This window comes from Phacochoerus africanus, chromosome 15 (genome assembly GCF_016906955.1).
Source record: "Phacochoerus africanus isolate WHEZ1 chromosome 15, ROS_Pafr_v1, whole genome shotgun sequence".
Classification (NCBI taxonomy): domain Eukaryota; kingdom Metazoa; phylum Chordata; class Mammalia; order Artiodactyla; family Suidae; genus Phacochoerus; species Phacochoerus africanus.
The window spans coordinates 129,298,166-129,320,017 of NC_062558.1; the positions used below are offsets into that span (position 1 = coordinate 129,298,166).

At 39.3% G+C, this 21,852-nt stretch overlaps 1 protein-coding gene and 2 non-coding genes across 4 annotated transcripts in view; all 3 read right to left on the reverse strand.

Annotated features, from left to right (window-relative positions):
• EIF3A (eukaryotic translation initiation factor 3 subunit A) overlaps positions 1-21,852 on the reverse strand; it is a 39,610-nt gene that overhangs the window by 13,835 nt on the left and 3,923 nt on the right. For both annotated transcript variants that reach the window (XR_007132257.1, XM_047761132.1), the window contains exons 2-15: positions 19,046-19,236; positions 18,751-18,887; positions 17,886-18,049; positions 16,348-16,547; positions 14,167-14,375; positions 12,024-12,195; positions 8,742-8,846; positions 8,023-8,121; positions 6,303-6,419; positions 4,920-5,105; positions 3,956-4,303; positions 2,910-3,014; positions 2,718-2,831; positions 852-974 (exon numbers count right to left, since the gene is read on the reverse strand). Coding sequence is in view for 1 of the 2 variants with exons in the window: in XM_047761132.1 (XP_047617088.1) it covers positions 852-974; positions 2,718-2,831; positions 2,910-3,014; positions 3,956-4,303; positions 4,920-5,105; positions 6,303-6,419; positions 8,023-8,121; positions 8,742-8,846; positions 12,024-12,195; positions 14,167-14,375; positions 16,348-16,547; positions 17,886-18,049; positions 18,751-18,887; positions 19,046-19,236 (2,270 nt within the window). In the remaining variant the exon portion in view is untranslated. The remainder of the gene's footprint in view (positions 1-851; positions 975-2,717; positions 2,832-2,909; positions 3,015-3,955; positions 4,304-4,919; positions 5,106-6,302; positions 6,420-8,022; positions 8,122-8,741; positions 8,847-12,023; positions 12,196-14,166; positions 14,376-16,347; positions 16,548-17,885; positions 18,050-18,750; positions 18,888-19,045; positions 19,237-21,852) is intronic.
• Positions 6,729-6,858, reverse strand: LOC125117133 (small nucleolar RNA SNORA19). The gene has a single exon (XR_007132498.1). It is a non-coding gene; the product is annotated as a small nucleolar RNA SNORA19 (small nucleolar RNA).
• Positions 8,261-8,389, reverse strand: LOC125117134 (small nucleolar RNA SNORA19). The gene has a single exon (XR_007132499.1). It is a non-coding gene; the product is annotated as a small nucleolar RNA SNORA19 (small nucleolar RNA).

The window sequence follows — 21,852 nt, forward strand, 5'->3', positions numbered from 1 at the left end:
TTGTGGGACCATAGAAAGCAACCTTCAAGTATAAAAACCAGACTTTCCAAATGACTGAAGGTTTTCTCGCATACCAAATATTTTAAACTTCAAATTGATATTATTTATACCTAGTGGATTTATTTTTATACAAAATTAATTGAATGATTAAGTCAGAACCTAAGAGCAAGACACTGGTCTTTTTTCCTTTATGAATGGAAGAATAAACAAAAGTTTGTATCAAAAGCAGATTTTACACAGCCCATTTTCACATTTGGAAAAACCTGTTCCTAGTGATGGTTACTGAGCATATAAAATATCTGCAAAATATCTCTACTGAAATACTATTTGAGGAGCTCCCTTCGTAGCTCAGCAGTTTATGAACCTAAGATCCATGAGGATTAGAGTTCAACCCCTGGCCTTGCTTAGTGGGTTAAGGATTTAGTGTTGCCATGAGCTGAGGTGTAGGTCACAGACTTGGCTCAGATATGGCATTGCTGTGGCTGTGGCATAGGCCAGCAGCTACAGCTCCAATTTGACCCCTAGCCTGGGAGCCTCCATATGCCATGGGTGTGGCCCTAAAAAGACAAATAATTAAATAAGCAAATTTTAGGAGTTCCCTTGGGACAGAAAGGGATAAGGATTCAGCATTGTCACAGCAGCAACGTGGGCTGCCGCCGTGACGCAGGTTTGATCCTTGGCCTGGTAACTACCACATACCACAGGCTTTCAATCAATCAATGGTCAATCAAATATTCAGCCCGTTATAAATGTCAGCTCAAGACATTATGTACCACCATGTTAAAGAACAATCCTGAAGGCAAAACTTAAAAGCTAATGGACAGACATTTCCCTGAAACCGGTAAGTTCACCTCATAAACAGACTGCCGTGCTGCCTTGAGTCGCATTACAAATAAATCTCTGTCTTCAAGCATTCGTGACATTCGGTTCTTATGTTCAAGAGCCTTTTCCCGTTCCAGCTGCATCGTAGTAATCTGCAAATACACGATTCAAAGTTAAATGATTTCTAAGCATTCATTATATGATTACTAATTTATCCCAAATTCCTGACAGATATTCCTGAAGTATTACAAGAAGCTCCTTTGCCCCGTCTGCCAGAGATGAAAAGGTAACTATCTGAGGCAACACGTCCCTAGGAAAACAGTCAGGGACAGAAGATGGATTAAAAAGACATTGGGCGTCTGTAAGAAAATTTTAACCCCATGGTATTTATAGACGAAAAACTACAATGTATATGGCAAAACAAAATAATAAATACCTCATGGTATCAAGCACTACCTTTTAGAGCATTAACTTAACCATTTAAAAGCACATCCTTCCTTAAAAACAACTGGAGATCAAGGCAGGATGAACTATTGATATTAAACAAGCTTTTCCGGAGTTCCCGTCGTGGCGCAGTGGTTAACGAATCCGACTAGGAACCATGAGGTTGCGGGTTCGGTCCCTGCCCTTGCTCAGTGGGTTAACGATCCGGCGTTGCCGTGAGCTGTGGTGTAGGTTGCAGACGCGGCTCGGATCCCGCGTTGCTGTGGCTCTGGCATAGGCCGGTGGCTGCAGCTCCGATTCAACCCCTAGCCTGGGAACCTCCATATGCCTCGGGAGCGGCCCAAGAAATAGCAACAACAACAAGACCAAAAAAAAAAAAAGCTTTTCCTTTGTGCTTCAAATGAAACAGAAGGCTTCAGGGCACACTGAAGCAAAACTTCACAAGTATTTTAGCTTGTCTGTAGCACTTTTTCTAATTTTTACATTAAAGGAATTATCACACAAACTCCAACTTCTAACAAAACTGGAAAAACTGGCAACACCAGACCCAGAATGACAACAATCCAATGGAACCAAGAGGCTGCTTCTCCACACTGCAGCCCCCACAGGTATGTGTGTCTCCTGCCCATGGTTATTTCTTCTGACCAGAATGAGGTCATTTATTTTTACTACAAATTTGGCCACTGCAAGCATCTACAAACCTTGCTTTTGTTATTGTTAGATGAAAACTTTTAATGTGGAGTAACAGAACTACAGAAGGAGTTGTTTAGTCACAAAAGAGCAGACAGTATGATTCTATCTATAAGATATAGCCAAAACAGGCATGTCTAGAATCAAAAAGGACCTCAGTGGCTGCCTACAGCTATGGGGGTGGAGAGAGGAGTGACTGCTAATGGTTATGAAGTTTCCAGGTATGTTCTAAAATTTGATTGTCGCACAATTCTGTAAATATACTAAAACCATTAATTGGTGAATCATGTGGCACATGATTATATCTCCATAAAGCTGTTTTTTAAAAATGAACTTTTCAGGAATTCCCATCATGGCTCAGCAGAAATGAATCTGACTAGCATCCATGAGGACACAGGTTTGATCCCGGCCTCGGTCAGTGGGCTAAGGATCTGGCATTGCCGTGAGCTCTGGTGTAGGTCGGTAGCCATAGTTCTGATTCAAGCCCTAGCCTGGGAACCTCCATATGCCACGGGTGAGGCCCCTAAAAGAGAAAAATGTAAAATAAGAGTGAACTTTTCAAGCTACCCTTTGTATTTTATAAGTTTCATTTTTTAATCTCTATTCTGAAAATTTCTTCCCAGAATCTGTTAATATGCAGCCATTAAAGCACATTTCTGGCAGAATAAAAAAACCAATTTTGAAACCCTGGTGCCATTACTGACAGAGGACTTAATTATGGCCTATAGTCTAAAAATACTACAATTAAATGAAAACCTTACTCTTTCTTCTTCTTGTTGTTCCCACAGATCCATGTCTTTAATTCTCTGTTCCTCATAAGCACTCTTTATCAAAGGGATTTCTTCCAAACGTTTGGCTCTTTCAAAATAGTCAATCTGAATATCATGAAAACAAATGTTGTTAAAAAAAAAAAATTTAACTTTTTAACTTTTAAGTTTATCAGTTCTACTTACCTTTTTTTCTTGATTCTTTAGGCGTTCCTGAAGTTCCTTTTTTTCTTTCTCCAATTGTTCAACCTGTTTAGCCATGATGAAATCTGGATCCAGTTCTTCAAGGTCCTAAAAAGTAATACGAACACAACATAACTAATCAGAATATTAAAAAAAAAGGGGGGGGGTTGTTCCCACTGTGGCACAGCAGAAAAGAATCCAACTAGGAACCATGAGGTTGAGGGTCGATCCCTGGCCTCGCTCGGCAGGTTGGGGATCCAGCGTTGCCGTGAGCTGTGGTGTAGGTCGCAGATGTGGCTCAGATCTGACGTTGCTGTGGCTGTGGCATAGGCTGGTGGCTACAGATCTGATGGGACCCCTAGCCGTGGAACATCCATATACCACAGGTGTGGCCCTACAAAGAAAAAAAAAGAATATAAGCAAAGTGCATAACAGTCAATACGGAGCACCATTCTTCCTAGAAATGAATCCTACATTACTTTTTTTTATATACACTGGGCAAATGTTTGCAATGGGTAAATTCAGGCAATATAAAAATGTTTTAGGAGTTCCGTTGTGGAACAGTGGTTAACGAATCCGACTAGGAACCATGAGGTTGCGGGTTCAGTCCCTGGCCTTGCTCAGTGGGTTAAGGATCTGGCGTTGCTGTGAGCCGTGGTGTAGGTTGCAGACGTCTCTGATCCCGCGTTGCTGTGGCTCTGGCGTAGGCTGTGGCTCTGATTCGACCCCTAGCCTAGGAATCTCCATATGCCTTGGGAGTGGCCCTAGAAAAGGCAAAAAGACAAAAAAAAATGTTTTACAATAGCCTTATTTCTACTTGACTGAAAGGGAAAAATAGTAATCTTAATATCTGTTTCTTATTCCTCCATTCTATATGTGTCCAAACTGCATTTTAACAGCAGCTAAAAACTGCAGTCACTAGAAACAAATGCTGCTTCGCAGATAAATAAACTAGCTGAATTAAAATGAGTGAGAAAAACCAAACACAAAATAAACCAATAAATTGTAAAAGGCTACGCTAAGAAACCTAAATATAACACACTACGTACTTCAATATCAATATCTTTGAATGCTTTGGCACCCAGTTCTGTCTTCTTGATCTGCTCCAAACGCTCACGAACAGTTTTCTTTTTGATTTGCTCGTGTTCCTGTAAGATACGCTCCTTCTCTCTCTCCTTTGCCTCCTGTCGCAGCCTCTCTTCTTCAGCCTTCCGCACTTTCTGGAGTTCAGCTTCCCTCTGCTCCAGTTCTTCTTTCTCACGCTGAATATTCAGGCTCTCAAGCCGCTCTTTCCTTTCCTCTATTGTCTGCCGGCGAGCCAGGATACGCTGGTGCTCTTTCCGTGAATTTTTAAGGTATGCAGTAACAGCCAACTGATGCTGTTCTTCTTTCTCTTGCTTCAAAAACAAATGCATTAACAAAAAATGTTTAAGTGACATACCATGGCATTACATATCAAAACCATTACTACAAAATCCTGATTATCACCCTTACATGTATTTGCATGCAACAGAAAATGACATTATTCGAGCTACTGGTTCCTAGTACCAAATGCTATGCCCTAGTCCTACTTGGAGTCTTCAACAGCAAAGACACAGCTGAAGAACCTTTTATCTCCTAGGTTGACTGTTCTCTGTAGCACCAACCTACATTAGTGTTCAAGCCAAGGAGGAATACTAACAGAGCTCACCGATAAGAAACAACTGAAGCAGAAAGGAAAACCCAAACATAGCACTCCTCATTTAGAGGGTCGTCCTACGTGTGGTTTGCTCCTGTACATGACGACTCCTATGATCACAGTATCCAGGTAATGTATCATTTTACCCCAAGGAAGGCAGCTCAATGATCTGAATACCTAAAACTGGTATTTGATAAAATCCCCAAACTATCAAATACAACTATATAAGAAATATGTAATAAATCCCTTCTCTCGGACATCATCTGAAACCTTTTTGTGAAAGACAGAAGAGCCCTTCAAAAGTTCTAGAGTCTATTTCTCCCAAAGATGCATACCAGTATATGAGCTGGCTTGATGACTTCAAGTGCTTTTGCAAGTACTGAGGACATGGCTGTCAGCTGGTTTCTTATCTGTTCTGAAGGCATGCTTTGCAGATGAGGACCAATTGGAGCATCTTCTCGAGTCGCATAATTCAAATCAGATCCAAAGCTAAGGGTCCGAGAAGTGTGGTCAATACGAACCTTTGAAAATTATAAATGGTATTATCAAAAGTTAATCTATACGTGTACAGCAGAAACTGGCACAACACTGTAAATCAACTACACTTTAATTTTAAGAACTTTGAGTTCCTGTCACGGCTCAGTGGTTAACGAATCCAACAAGGAACCATGAGGTTGCGGGTTCGATCCCTGGCCTTGCTCAATGAGTTAAGGATCCGGCATTGCTGTAAGCTGTGGTGCAGGGGTTAAGAACTTTGAGTTCCTGTCACGGCTCAGTGGTTAACGAATCCAACAAGGAACCATGAGGTTGCGGGTTCAATCCCTGGCCTTGCTCAATGAGTTAAGGATCCGGCATTGCTGTAAGCTGTGGTGCAGGGGTTAAGAACTTTGAGTTCCTGTCACGGCTCAGTGGTTAACGAATCCAACAAGGAACCATGAGGTTGCGGGTTCGATCCCTGGCCTTGCTCAATGAGTTAAGGATCCGGCATTGCTGTAAGCTGTGGTGCAGGTCGCAGACACGGCTTGGATCTGACATTGCTGTGGCTCTGGCATAGGCTGGTGGCTGCAGCTCCAATTGGACCCCTAGCCTGGGAACCTCCGTATGTCACAGGAGCGGCCCTAGAAAAGACCAAAAAAAAAAAAAAAAAAAAGAACTTTAAAAATCATTACTCTATACGCAAACATAAAATCCTTCTAGAAAAAAAATGACTTCTCATTAAAATTCTTACAGCTGTGGCTCTGATTCAATCCCTGGCCCAGGAACTTCCACATGCCACGGGCACAACTAATAAAGAAAAAAATTTCAACTGAATTTGAGAAAAATTATCAACTAAGAATGTTAAAATATGGAGTTCCCATTGCGGCACATCAGAAACAAATCCAACTAGCATCCATGAGGATTCGGGTTCGATCTCTGGCTTTGTTCAGTTGCTCGGAGATCTAGTGGTGCCATGAACTATGGTGTTAAGTCACAGACACGGCTCAGATCCCACGTTGCTATGGCTGGCAGCTACAGCTCTGATTTGACCCCTAGCCTGGGAATTTCCATATGCCACGGGAGCGACCACAAAAAGAAAAAAAAACAACGTTAAATATAAAAGCCAGAACACTCATATTCACTAAAGCTTTAAAATAGTGCCACTGTACCAAAAGCCGAGAAACACAAAGTGGTTGTAGTCCTCAAAGGCCTCCCACCTCAGTGCCCCTCGCAGCACCTACCTGAAGGTCACAGTGCCTGGCAGCATCTACTATGGCCCGTTCCAGTTGGAAAGCATCAACAAAAGGAACCAGAGAAGTCAAACGAGAAAACTCAATGCTCTGATAAATTTGTGCCACCTGCATAAGAAACACAAGGTTAGTAATAATAGCTATCATTTATTCAGTGTTTTTTATGTGGAATTTCATGACAACCATGAAAAGTAGAAATAATGCCTATCTTTCAAAGAAAAGAAAATTGAAGCTCTGAGTATTTATGTTAACAATACACAGCTGGAGCTAGAATTACAATCAAAGGCTATTTGAAAGGATTATGTGATATTTTGAAACATCACATAATCCTTTCAAATCCTAGTTTCATAAAACAAAAAAACCCTTAAATGAACCTGCTACTTACCTACTTTATCTGAACATTTAACAAAATTGTTTGTCTGTCTGAAGGAGACTGGCAGCATTACTATTTAGTTATACTGCTAATTAACCTTCAATTCTTTATATAGCACATGAGAAATAACACTGCTCACATGTATAAGAAAAAGCAGGCCAATGAACTGTGCACAAACACACTAAGTAAAAACATAGCAAAAGCCCCCCCGCAGACCGGAAATGAAACAAATGGAAGACAAAACAGGAACATATAAGTCATGTTAAAACCGTAATATTCAGGAGTTCCCGTCGTGGCGCAGTGGTTAACGAATCCGACTAGGAACCATGAGGTTGTGGGTTTGGTCCCTGGCCTTGCTCAGTGGGTTAACGATCCGGCGTTGCTGTGAGCTGTGGTGTAGGTTGCAGGTGCGGCTCAGATCCCGCGTTGCTGTGGTTCTGGCGTAGGCCAGCAGCTGCAGCTCCAATTAGACCCCTAGCTTGGGAACCTCCATATGCCGCAGAAGCGGCCCAAAGAAATAGCAAAAAGACCAAAAAAAAAAAACTGTAATATTCAAATTTAAGTAAAAAGTTGGACTACAATATGTTAAAAAACTGATAATACTTAGTGTTGGCAGGAAAAAAAAAAAGCTTTCTTGTTCACTACTGGAGAGTCCATGAATCAAATCTTGGAGGATCTATCAAAGCTTTAAATGTACAAACTACAGGAGTTCCCGTTGTGGCACAGTGGAAATGAATCCAACTAAGAACCATGAGGTTGCGGGTTGGATCCCTGGCCTTCTTCAGTGGGTTAAGGATCCAGCATTACCATGAGCTGTGGTGTGGGTTGCAGAAGAGGCTCAGATCCCTCATTGCTGTGGCTCTGGTGTAGGCCAGCAGCTACAGCTCTGATGAGACCCCTGGCCTGGGAACCTCCACATGCCCCAGAAGTGGCCCTAGAAATGGCAAAAATACAAATAAATAAATAAATAAATAAAACATTTTCTAAAAGCAAAAAAACTAAGATTTCCATCAGTACTGTCTGAATAAATAAACCATGGTACCTTTAGACAATGAAAAACCACGTAGGTATAAAAAGGAGTAAGACATACATACATAGCTAACAAGGGAAAATGTACGAAGAGAGTGGTCAACAGAGACAAAAGCAGTTATAAATTATGTAAAATAACTTTTCAAAATCAAACATATAAATAATAAAACTAATTTTGACTGGGAGTAGAAAGAATGTAGGGAGGCTTTTACTTTCCAAGCTACTCCTAATTTTCTTAGTTTTGTAATCAAAACAATCAAAGGAGAAATTCCAGGTCTTCCATAAAACATCCATTTCTTTCCTTTTTACCTGCTGCAGAAGCCGAAGGATGGTGTTGTTTTGCAGCTGTGGGACGTACTGCTGTAACTCTGGTTCCTTTTCAGGTTGTTCCCTAATCCAATTCAGAACCTATAAAATCAATTAAATTGAAAAATAATTACTTTTACTACCCAACAGACACTAAAACACCTGTGAAACCTTTTCATTTTAACATATAAAACCATCACGCAAAGCAAATAAATATAAAATGTAATATGAAACTATCAATTCTTGTCTGAAGGTGACTGACAGCAATGGCTACATTAGTCATGCTGCTAATTGACCTCCAAAGGTTTCTTTAGCACATCAGAAATATCTTTTCTCTTGACATAAAGAAAAAAGACAATGAAATGTGCACCAAGTTCAAACACACAGAACACTTCTTTTTTGTCTTTTCTAGGGTTGCACCCGAGGCAAGGAGGTTCCCAGGCCAGGAGTCCAATCGGAGCTGTAGCCGCCAGCCTATGCCAGAGCCACAGCAACGAGGGTTCCTAGCTGGGTCTGTGACCTACACCACAGCTCACGGCAACGCTGGATCCTTAACCCACTGAGCAAGGCCAGGGATGGAACCTACAACCTCATGGTTCCTAATCAGATTCGTTAACCACTGAGCCACGACGGGACCTCCCCAGAACACTTCTCTTAACAAATATAAATATAACCTAAAAGTGCAACAGGGCTGGCCATGTGGTAACACCACCAAAGCTTACCTTTGTGACTCTCTCACAGAGTTTTAGTGGGTTAAATTCGACTTCCAGCCAATTATAAAGGTCTTTTACTTCTGGGACAACATACTGTAGCACATTGAATCTGACCTAAACAAAACAAAAAGTTTAACTGCTGAAGGTATTTTTCCAACTGGGATTCTGAGTTGATTACAAATTAAAGAAAATTTTAAGGCTGGAAATCTAGGAAATAATTGAAGATCATCTAGCAACCTCCTTCAAATTTACCAAAGAGGAATCTGGGACCACTACGTCTCCGGCCCCAAATTACACAGCTACTTACAATGAAAGCCCACCAGCATTTTTAAAGGATATAAATACTCACCAACACCATCAATAAAATATTTACAAAGACAACTCATGTGGCCAATGAAGACCAATTTATTATCAATAACAAGTAAAATATCAGAGTTTACATATAACTACCACACAAAAGTTTTTACAGCAGCACTCCTCTTGACTGCCCCAAACTCAAATTCAGAACATACAGGAATAGGTTCACACTAATATACAGAAATGGTCAAAGTATATTCAATACATGAATAAATCTCACAAGCAATGAGAAAAAGAATTTCACATTATTCTATTTATGAAATTTAAATTTTAAAATTAATCTATGGTGTTACAAATCAGGACAGTGGCTATTGTTGGAGGAAATGAGAGAAAGGTTACCAGAAAAACCTGAGAATCCACCCAATTACATCTATGATTTGTACTTTTTTAAAAAGTTATATTTTAATATTTTAAGTTTATGTTTGAATAGAACTCAACTTCCTTTCACAATAAAGATGCCACTGATAACCTGGCTCACAAAGGAGACCAAAAAGTGGCATAATTTTATCAATTCCAAAATTGTCAATAACCAAATCCTATCTTAGCTATGCTCTAACTATATGCAGAGCATGTGACCTTCACCCTTCATTTGCTGGGTGCCACTAACCCAAAAAGAAAAACTGCAGCGACACACCAAGACTTCAAAGCATAGGAGTATCCCTACAGATCAGGTCCCAAACTGAGGCAACCATTAGCGATCCCATCCCCAAGACGGGAGGATGTCCACACACTGGAGCATTCCAGTCTACGTTTAATCCCTGTGCACAACAGGTGCATGACTAATGGCCTACCACGTCTGAATACTTCCCTTGTAAGTGTCCTTATATCTTTATAGAGGAATAAGCTATGACATAAGCATTCAAATAAAATTCCTCCAGCCCTAATTAATTTCATTCCTATCAAGAAATTATTCTAGATTTTCCATTTAGCACCCCCTCCAATTAGGGAATGTGCCCAAATAGGCTATTAAAGTATATTTCTCTCTAAAATTACTAACTGGCTCTCTGATCTAAAAGTCTATGAACTCAGACTTTTTTTAAGGACCACATTCACAGCATATGGAGGTCCCAGGCTAGGGTCAATTTGGAGCTGCAGCCCCCAGCCTAGGCCACAGCCACAGCAATGTGGGATCTGAGCACTGTCTGCTAACTACACCATAGTTCAAGGCAATGCCGGATCCCTAACCCACTGAGCGAGGCCAGGGATGGAACCTACATTCTCATGGACGCTGGTCAGATTGGTTTCTGCTGAGCCACGATGGGAACTCTAAAATGGACTAATTTGAGTCTGTTCCTGATACTGGAATTATTCTCTCGGTGATTACGAATTCGGTTATGAGCCCAAGACTCAGGCCTTAGAATTTGTACACATGATAAATTCATCAAGATTCATAAAATGCCTCTTGGCGGTCAGCTAATCTATTCACCTAGCACCAACCAGTATTCTCCTTACAAACTTAAACATCCATCTATGGTATGGGCACAATGAGGACCCAAATCTGAACATCCTGCCTACTGACACTGATCCCTTGAATCGGTGTCAAAATAGACCAACTTTAGCATCAAGGTGTGGTATATACAGACATGGGCTCAAGATATGGATTATACTTTCAGTTTGGCACCACTTCTTTTCAGTATTAAAGAAGTGTACATACATACACACATATATATTTGTCTTTTCTAGGGCCGCATCCGCAGCATATGGAGATTCCCAGGCTGGGGGTCTAGTCGGAGCTGTAGCCACTGGCCTACGCCACAGCCACACCAATACCAGATCCTTAATCCACTGAGCAGGGCCAGGGATCGAACCCGCAACTTCATGGTTCCTAGTTGGATTCATTAACCACTGCGCCACTACGGGAAGTCCCTAAAAAATGTATTTTAAAGACATATTTGCTACTAAAACAGTGCAGTTGTTTTATTACATTTAATCCTAATTCAGTCCCATGGAAACCTGCCAAAACACAAAACTAATTTTTCCAAGTGGCAGAATAAAACATGGAGGCACACAAAGACAGGGAAATACTGTTTTAGAAATTAGTTTTAAAAGTTGATCACAAAGGGAATTTGTCTTGCTAAACTACGTTACAAGAGATAACTGTTACCATATAAAAAAAGTATTAATTTTTATCTAAACTGGTTGATCCTGCCAATAAAGTAAGGCCCATTCTCTAGTACCTGTTCCTCTTTTTTCTCTTATCCCAAAATAGTTTACTGGAGATGTACCACAAGAACCACTAAGTCAGACTATTTTGAATCAGAGTTCCTAAAAACTAAACTCTTTGGTGCACAAATTCCAGAGAGTTTGTCTGGCGTTGTGAGAGACACATGATAAATTACCACTGAATTAAAGATTCTAGTGTAAAACACTGTGAAGATACACAATCTAAGGCTCCATATTCTGAAACTAATTTAGTGTATGCAGTGGGTAAAACATAGAAATCTGCAATTTAAAAAGTACTTTACACACAGTTTCAGTACATAGTCCTGATTAAGAACCACTGCCTTAATAACATACAATCAAAGCTTAAGGAAAAAAAAAACTAGAAATGTTTTACCTCTCCAGAATTGGGCCTAATCTACTTCACATTCTCTCCTAGCCTCATCTTATTTCCAACGCCTTTCAGCTTGATTTTTCTCCTATAGCCCTTAAAACAAGCCATGAACCTTCTTGCCCGTCATTACTTAACCATACTATTCCTCAAAGGTAGCCCAAGTCTCATCTGCTACATCAAACTTTAACTCCAGCTCACTCAAAACCAATCACCTCAAGTGAACACAGCACTGACTTCTCCCAGTGGTTCTCAAACTTGGCCATGCAGCAGAATCCCCTGGTGATGCATCAGAATTCCTAGCATTTAATTAAAAATTATAAAACCTAACCTTATAGCATTCTTTCAAAGCCACAAGAATGCTAAAACTTATTTATACCAACCATATCATTAATAAGGCCAATTCGCGTTGGTGGGGCTTGCAGGCCTAGCAGTGTTGCAAGACGACGCTGCTTTTCAACAATAATGCCGTCCATATCCAGAAGCCGAGCGATATCAGTACGCTCAGGGGTAATAGGGATGGAAAGAGTGGCCAAAAGGACTCTAGTAGACATTCTGGAGAACAAAGTTATAATCTGTTAAATTTGTAAATTTTACTTGAAAAGCAGAAAGACATTTATCTTTAATCAACTAGTAAAATGTGCCAGTGACAGAATATGTAAACCACCACAGTGAACTACACTCATAAATATTATTCATCAAATCATGGGATTAATTAAAACGGAAATGGACTATGCTATAGTGAATACCTGGAGAAAGAGAACTTCATCTACCCACTCACCACTGTCAATGTTTCCTAGCTAGGGAAAAGGACTATGGGTAAAATGGCACAACAGACACATTTGTATACTCTACACTGCCTTATAAACACAACTAGGGCACCTTTTTTTGAGGGATGTGGGGCCTGCATCTGCAGCATGGGGACGTTCCCAGGTCAGGGATCAAGCCTGCGCCACAGCCAGAGATGGAACCGCCCCTCCAAAGAGACAAGCCAGATCATTAACCCACTGTGCCACAGGAAGAATTCCCAAAAGCTAAATTTAAGTTCCCTTAAAACACAAAAGGCAAGCCAGGTTGAATTCAGAGCACCACAGGACACTAAGGATTGTGGGCTCTGGAGCCCAATAGTCAAGGGTTAGAATCTCAGCTTCCCCATTTCCAAGAATGGAACCCTAAGCAAGATACTTAACTTTTCTGAGCCACAAGGCTCTTGGGAAGCAAAAAGTAAAATAGCCTAACAATTATGACAGTACCCTTATAGTACTTTCTAATGGGGTAGTATAGAAATGCCTCATTTTTAAAAAAAAAATCAAGTTTTTTCTCATCCCAAACACACATGGATTACATAAGAGTCAGTGAATGACATAATGAACACTGTCCTCAAGAGTTTCAAAAAAAAAAAAAAAAAAATCGGAGTTCCTGTCATGGTGCAGCAGAAACAAATCTGACCAGGAACAACCATGCCATTGTGGGTGCGACCCCTGGCCTCATTCAGTGGGTTAAGAATCCAGTGTTGAAGTGAGCTGTGGTATAGGTCGCAGACACGTCTTGGCCATCACTGTGGCTGTGGCCTCAGCTGTAGCTCCGATTCGACCCCTAGCCTGGGAACCTCCATATGCCACAGGTGCAGCCCTAAAAAGAAAAAGAAAAAAAAGGTCTTTGAGTAGTTTCCCATCCCTGACCTCACTCAGTGGGCCAGGGATCCGGCACTGCCGTGTACTGTGGTACAGGTCGCAGATGCGGCTCGGATCCCACATTGTTATGGCTGTGGTATAGGCCTGCAGCTACAGCTCCAATTTGACCCCCAGCCTGGGATCCTCCATATCGTGCGGGTGCAGCCCTAAAAAGACAAAAAAGACCAAAAAAAAGTTACATAGAAATACCCTTTTGAAGTTCCTGTTGTGGCTCAGTGGTTAACGAATCCAACTAAGAACCACGAGGCTGCAGGTTCGGTCCCTGCCCTTGCTCAGTGGGTTAAGGATCTGGTGTTGCCGTGAGCTGTGGTGTAGGTTGCAGACTCAGCTCGGATCTCGAGTTGCTGTGGCTGTGGCATAGGCTGGAGGCTACAGCTCCAATTAGACCCCTAGCCTGGGAATCTCCATGTGCTACAGGATTGGCCCTAGAAAAGACAAAAAAAGACACCCCCCCCCCCCGAAAAAAAACAACTCTTTTTTGTTTTTGTCTTTTTAGTTCTTAGATTCTAAATATCTGTATGTGGATAGAAAGCTCATACTTAACACTGTCTTTCCTAATGTTCCATTTTCACAACTAGAGAATTAGTTATCAGATAAAAGATAATTACTGAGGACCAAGAATACTGACGGCCCAAGAAGAACAATATCTAGAGACATTTTTGGCAGTTACAACTGGAGGGATGAGTGGGTAAACCAGGGATGCTGCTAACATCCTAAATGCATAGTACCCCACAACAAAGACTAACCAGCCCCAAACGTCAATAGCGTAGAGGTTGAGAAACTCTAATGCTATCACGGCATAATTTCAGTACTATCTGACAGTAATACTTACCTTTGCATCTCTTCTTGAGTAAGATTCTTTCTCATTTCTCTAGATAAATGGTAAAGACGATGGAGTGTAGATGCATGAAAAAGAGCATTTCCAGATTTCCAAAATACAGTTGAAACTTTGTTATAGTAATTTGCCATCAACTGAGGTTTGGGTGGTTTTTTAGACAAGGAGAACAGCCCATGAATATCTTCCACAGCTTTGAATGCTTCCTGAAATTAACGGTATAAATTAGAGTCGCTGCATTCTAAACAAAAAAAATCTAACTCAAATCTCTTTATGAAACTTAAAACACTTGAGAACAAAAGGGGCAAAATTAAAATGCTTTCATGTGTGGTTCTTTTCATTCAACTGTAATTTAATATCTGACATATTTCAGAAAACCATCACAAAAATACTAAATCCTTTAACTTCTTAAAGTAGACTGCCCAAACCTTAGGAAAAAAATGTGCAGGAGTTCCTGCTGTGGCAGAACAGGATTAACAGGCAGCATCTCTGAAGCACCAGGACGCAAGTTCAATCCCTGGCCCAACACACTGGATTTAAAGACCCAGCAATGCAGCAGCTATGGTATAGGTCGAAACTGCAGCTCAAATCTGACCCTGGCCTGAGAAATCCATATGCCAAGTGTCAGCCAAAAAGAAAAAAAAAGGTGGGGGGGGGGTGCATATTATACCACTTGAGAGAATATATTACAGAAATATCTGGAAGGATGTAAAACAACATAGAGGTTATTTCTCAGTGATAAGATAATGAATAAATATTTTCTTCCTTTTACTTGTTTTGTCTATACTAAGCATGTTTACTGTCTTCAATAGAACTTTTTTCCTTTAGTTCATCAGGTTGTATTATGAGGGTGGCCCTAACAGAAAAGGAAAATACAGGGAGAACGCAAGAAATCATATTTTCACTTGGCTGAAAGACTACTAATTTTTAGTTTTTTCCTTTGCAATTTCAATTACATTGAGGGGCGGGAATCAAATATATAGAAACAAATTATGACTACAAAATCATGTGAAAATGACTTTGCAGAATTCGAGTAAAAAGGTCATGTTGAGAACAAGACTCCCAACACCACTAAGCGCTCTCCAATGCAGGACACACTGGCTGTGCACACCACGGCAGCACTGAGAAACCTGAACGCAGCTTCTCCAACTACCTGCAGTAAAGGACAAGCTTGTCTCTGTAATTTCTAACCCGTTGGCAGCAATAATTTTATTAAATACAATAAAATTACGACCAAAAAAAAAGGAAAAAAAAGTGAAGCTCAGTTTTGTTTCGTTTGCTTTTTAGGGCCACACCTACAGCATATGGAAGTTCCCAGGCTAGGGATCAAATCAGAGCTATAGCCACCACCTAAGCCACAGCTACACCAACTCAGGATCTGAGCTGCGTGTGACTTACACCACAGCTCATGGCAACACCGGATCCATAACCCACTGAGTGAGGCCAGGGATTGAACCCACATCATCATGTATACTAGCTGGGTTTGTAACCTGCTAAGCCACAACAGGAACCCCCAAGCTCAGTTTTTTAAAAAGAGTAAAGAGTCTTATGATGGAACATGTAATGTGAGAAAAAAGAATGTATACATGTAAGTGTAACTGGGTCACCATGCTGTACAGTAGCAAAAAAATATATATATATATAAAAGATTAAAAAAAAAAAAAGAGTAAAGAGTCTCAAAATTATCATGAAATTGTTACTTTTTAAAAAAAATCCTTATAAATGAATATTCTCCAGGCATTGAGCAACACTCTGAGGTCTGAAAAAGATGACATGATTTGGGAGTTCCTGCTGTCGTGCAAAGGGTTCAGTGACATCTCTCCTGCACCAGGACGTAGGTTGGATCCTGAGCCTGGCACAGTAGGTTAAAGGGTCCAGTCTTTCAGCAGCTATAGGTCACACTGGCTCAGATCTGATCCGGGAACTCCATATGCTGAGGGGAGGCCAAAAAAGAAGGGGGGAAAAAAGGATTTGGCTCAGAATTGACAGGAGGCATCTTGAACCAAAAATATCTGAAATTTTCTATCCAAAACTCTTCCTACTCCATTAGACAATCTTAAATTCTCCACCTATCTATTGAAATTAACCAACAGATATCATGATGCAGATACTCACTGAGAGAAAAAAGTATTATAAGCTGTTATTACTACAAAGAAAACCCAATAGTTCACAACATACCTGCCACAATTCCATGCTGATAGCACTGTCCAACTGAACAAGCCTGGTTTCCAAATGCATGGACTGGCTCTCTGGATTATTAAGATTGATTGCTGTACTTTGGTTATGGTGGCGTTGAATCTGAGACAAGTGCATTCTCAAATTGTCACACAGCTTACGGAATTCGGCCTTACGGGTATATTGAAGGCAGAATTTGAAAGCTGTAAGCATAATTGTAAAATGTATTAGGTACCCTCCACCATCAACTTGGGTATTTTAATGTTTTATTTCAAATATTAAGGTCAGTTATTTTTAACAAGATTTACCAAACTCACTATCAGTCTTTAGAAGTGATCAGAGTCATAATTCACTTCATGTGTCCTGACCACCTTGGGGACATAGTGATCAGTCCTGGCCTAAGATTAAAATACGGTGCTGGACTTTACAAATAGGAAGCTCATCAAATTTAGGTCTAAGAGGGACTCGCCTTTCAAACAGTTACCACTTCAAATTCTAAAAGAGCAAGAGAATCTTGGTCTGAAATACAATGAACTTTCTTACCTAACTTATTGAAAACAATAAGCTTTTGCACTAATTAAAACTGAGTAATATAAACTGAGGGTTTATGGTAACCTAGTTTCAACTATGTACACAGATATGCAAATGAACTACTTGCTCCATCATTAAGATACACAGTAATTTTCTACTATCACATCTGCAATACTAACTTTTTTGGATGTCCTTTGTCCTTCCCTTAAAGAGTACTTCTATTTCAATAGGACTAAAGCAAAGGGATGTAGTTTAACTTCAAGTTAATATTTAATCTCAATCTTATCAAAAAGCCCTAGTTTACTTGTGCTAAATGAAAATTCACATATGCTAGCCATGTAAGCAAAATGAAATACAGATTCTAATACTCCTAGTAAACAATTCTTAGTCACAAAGTAACTTAAAACTTGAATAAATGAATACATGAATACCAATCAGCCCCATGTTAAAAAGAATGGCGACACAAGCTTGTGCTTAAGGCCAAAGTTAAAAAAAGCCAAGAGCTACTCTCAAGTCACATATAGTTAAAAGGCTGCACTGACAGCAAGATAAGTGACAGCAAAGAACAGAGATTAGGAAAACACACTTAATACAGTTCTTCAGATTAAAAGTGCATGCTGTATTAACTAATGGCTATTTTCTATGATGATTTTAAGTCGTTAAGAAGGTGTTCTATACTCAGCAATACTGTTTCAGAAAGGGAAAAATACATTTGTTTATAAATCATAAAAGTTTTCTGGAGCTTGTAAAGACCTTAGAAACTGAGTGTATGATTAAGTAGCTTGCCAAGAATACACAGTAGAGTCAAAAGTGGAACTCAAATTTGCCAAAAGGCAATCAAAAAGTTGTTTGTCTTTTCAGTCATTTGGAAAATTTTCAAAATGACTTATAAGGTCTTTCAGACATCAGTGGAATACATTACATACAGTTAACAGCTATTAACAGGTTAACAGTTAATCTTTTGCAAAACCTATCCTTAAGTCAACTTTTCAAATCAGTTCTTATTTTACCTTGTTGGGCAATATCATGGTAGAGACGCTCTACTCTAGAATTGTTCCGAAGAAGGTCCAAACACTGTCTATATGATTCCCACAGGAATTTAACCCATGGAGTTAAAAGTAATCTGTCAGTACGATCCTGAGTGTCTTCACCACTTACTGCACTTAGGAGAACACTACAAAAAAATTGAAAAATGTTGAAAACAATTTTAGACATGGTTTCCTACATTACCATCATGATTATAAAACCAAGACCAACAATAGTCATATAAAACAGTTCAAATTGGAGTTCCCATTGTGGCTCAGTGGTTAACGAATCCAACTAGGAACCACGAGGTTGAGGGTTCGATCCCTGGCCTTGCTCAGTGGGTTAAGGATCCGGCATTGCCGTGAACTGTGGTGTAGGTTGCAGACAAGGCTCGGATCCCGCGTTGCTGTGGCTCTGGAGCAGGCCAGTGGCTACAGCTCCAATTGGGCCCCTAGCCTGGGAACCTCCATATGCCACAAGACTGGCCCTAGAAAAGGCAAAAAAAAAAAAAAAAAAAAAAAGACAAAAAAAAATAAAATAAAATAGTTCAAATTCTTCCTACTACTCTGGACACACTGTAAAGCTGTTACTTTGATTCTAGATATTTGAATTTCCAATCTATATTATAGCCATTTAAGTTAGTATACCCCCTCCTAGCTGATGGCTGTAATTTTCCATTTTTATGAATTTTGAATAGCACGTGACTTCTTGAGGTTACTATACATTTAAAATTTCAAAGACAGGCATTTTCCTAATAAACATCTACTTCAAATGGGGATGACAAAAAGAACAAAAAAAAAACAAAAAAAAACACTGAAAGAAATTAATTTAGCAATTTAACCTACATACCTCTCAGGAGTTTGAATATTATCCAGATCTTCTATGTCTAAGACCATCTGCTGAGATTCTTCTTTAGCAGCTTCAGTTTTCTCCTCTGCTAATTTCAAATATGCCCTAACAACATCCTCTAGAGATTTGATGTTCACCTGACCAAATAAACAAATAGATGAAACACTTTTCCCAAAAAAACTGTAAAATATTTTAAAGGCAAATTTTGTGATACAAAATATATTAACTTTGAAAAGTAAACTCCTCTGAAAATTACTAAAAGCACTTAAAAGATTAAAACCCAAGCTGTTCATACCTGCTGACAAATGTTCTTATACTGGTATAATCCTTCTTTAGCCAGGTGGCTCTTGCGAAGATCCACACAAAGCTCCAAGTATTTCAACATAATTGGCTCATGTATTTTTTGCCATGTTCTATGTTTCTTACTTTTCATAACATCATAAAGAACATCCAAAGCAGGTTGCTTTTTGCCAACCTCAAGAAATTCTGGAAAAGTAATTCAGAAGAATTAAATTAAATTACGTATACTATGCAAAAGTCTAAATCTTGCTTTTTAATTTGGTTGTTTAATTTCTGAATGCTTTTGAGGTCACATTTATTTTTGACTTCTACAGCTAGGCCAAAATTATCCAAAGTAAAAGTAAAAACAATGAAAAACTGGTACTATCTCAAAAATGTCCTAACTTGTAAAACTAGATTTCACTCAATTCCTTTGTGCCAATCCTGTCTAAGTGATTTTAAAATTCCAGGAATTCCTGTCATGAGGGAAACAATCTCCCCCTTACAAAAGCAGAAAAGTATAACTTCAAGAATGATAATCTGACTGAAATTTTGTTAATTTTGTGTTAAGACCTGAGGCAGGATAAAACAATTAGGTTGACTTCGTTCAAGATCAACTGACTACATCGGTCTACTTCTGGGCTCTATTTTGATCATTCTCTATTGATCTATTGTCTAGATAGATCAATACTTCATGTCTTGATTACTGCAGCCTTGAATCAGTGAGCATGCTCCAACTTTGTTCTTCAGTTTGTAGATACTTACAAAAATAGCTTACTGGGATTCTATTGAATCTATATAGTAAGTTTGGAAGAAATGACAACAGTATTTATTTAGTCTTCCAAACCATAAACAAAGAATACCGCTCCACTTATCACAATCTAAACATGAGAAACATATTAACACAAATCCTAGCTGAAGGACATTCTACAAAATATATGACAAGTACTCCTCAAAAGGCCATCGACAAATCTAAGTAACTGTCACAACCAAGAGGAGTCTAAGAAGACAGGACAACTAAATGTAATGTGGTATCTTGGATGGGATCTTGGAATACAAAAGTGACATTAGGGGAAGCTGAAGAAATATCAACCAAGTATGGACCTTCTGGAGTTCCTGTCATGGCGCAGTGGTTAACAAATACAACTAGGAAGCATGAGGTTGCGGCTTCGATCCCTGGCCTTGCTCAGTGGGTTAAGGATCCGGTGTGCTGTGGATCGCAGACTTGGCTCAGATCTGATACTGCTGTGGCTCTGGCATAGGCCGGTGGCTACAGCTCCAATTAGACCCCTAGCCTGGGAACCTCCATACGCCACGGGAGCGGCTCAAGAAAAGGCAAAAAGACAAAAAATAAATAAATTTTTTTTAAAAGTATGGACTTTTCTTAATAACAATGTTTCAGTATTGATTCATTAGTTGATTCAGTATTGATGTACATTCTTACATCCAAATGTACCACATGGATGTAAGATAGGAGAATCTCTGCAGGTGGGAACCCTCTGTACTATGTTTACAGTAATTTTGTAAATCTCAAACTTATGAAATTAGAAGTTCATTTTTTTAATTGGGGAAAAAAAATTTTTAGAATGTAGAGCGAAGAAATGGACTCTTAAAATACACCCCCTAAACTTGAACGTACTTCTGTCTAAGTCAATATTTCAAAATCAGTTCCGATCTTAGATCTTTGGATATATTGCTCATTTTGAAATTCAATCAAAAGCAAAGGCTCCTCTGTCACATTATTCCTGACCACGTTAAAATGTATCGTATTTCACAACTATTATCTCTAATTATCCTGACTTTATTTAAATATTCTGATTCATATGTTTCACATTACAGGTGGTCCAGAATAACTGAAATAGTCCAAATTTGCACTCTAAGACATAGTAGAACAGCTTTAATAAAATGATTGTCTAACGTGGAAAAAAATAGTACCATATTTTTTCATCTTTTATTTTGTATAAACAATAGAGAGAAGGAGTATTTTTTCTGGTTATATTCAACTTAAAATTCAGTAATTGCCAAATTTCACATACACACACAAATCTGAACTTGTGAAAAATAATTTGGCAGAACTAAACACCAGCTTACACTATAAAAAAGTCTTAGAACACCTTTGTTTTTTAAATCACTGTATATTTTCTTCCAAAGGAAAAAATCCCTAACAAAAAAATTCTTAAGTGTTAACCTAACAATATATAGCATTATCAAACATGTAACTGTTCTAGGCAAACAACAGGCAAAAATGTCTTTTGTTTGGAAGGTTTACTAGATCTAGAGATTTAGTGAGTAATTCTGTTATTTCTTCTTTCAATTATCACATCTTTCAGGAATGCTGCTTCTGAACATTCCTTCCTCCAGGAAAAGGACAAAAAATATTCCACCTCTAGTATATTAAAAAGTTTGCAAAAGGATAAATCACAAATCATACTGAACTAAGTATCTTTAACACAATATCCTTGGTTCTCTTGGGGCTCAGTGGGTTAAGGACCCAGCATTGTCACTGCTGTGGTGCGGGTCCAATCCCTGGCCCAAGGAACTTCCGCATGCTATACCCCGCAATATCCTACATCATCCTTTATTATAGCAAATCATATTCCTCACATGCAAATAATACAAACCCCTCTTCAATACTTCAAGTTAACAGTCTCAACATGAAACCTACCAATATGCCAGAAAGGCTATTTTCAGTTGAGTCAATTACCACCACCCCCCACTGGCAATGAAACAGATATAATACAACTAGATACTTTGTTGGAATAAGTCTTTTCTGTTTTAAAGAGGACCTATCCATCTTCTTCCTGGAGCATGTATACAAGGTTA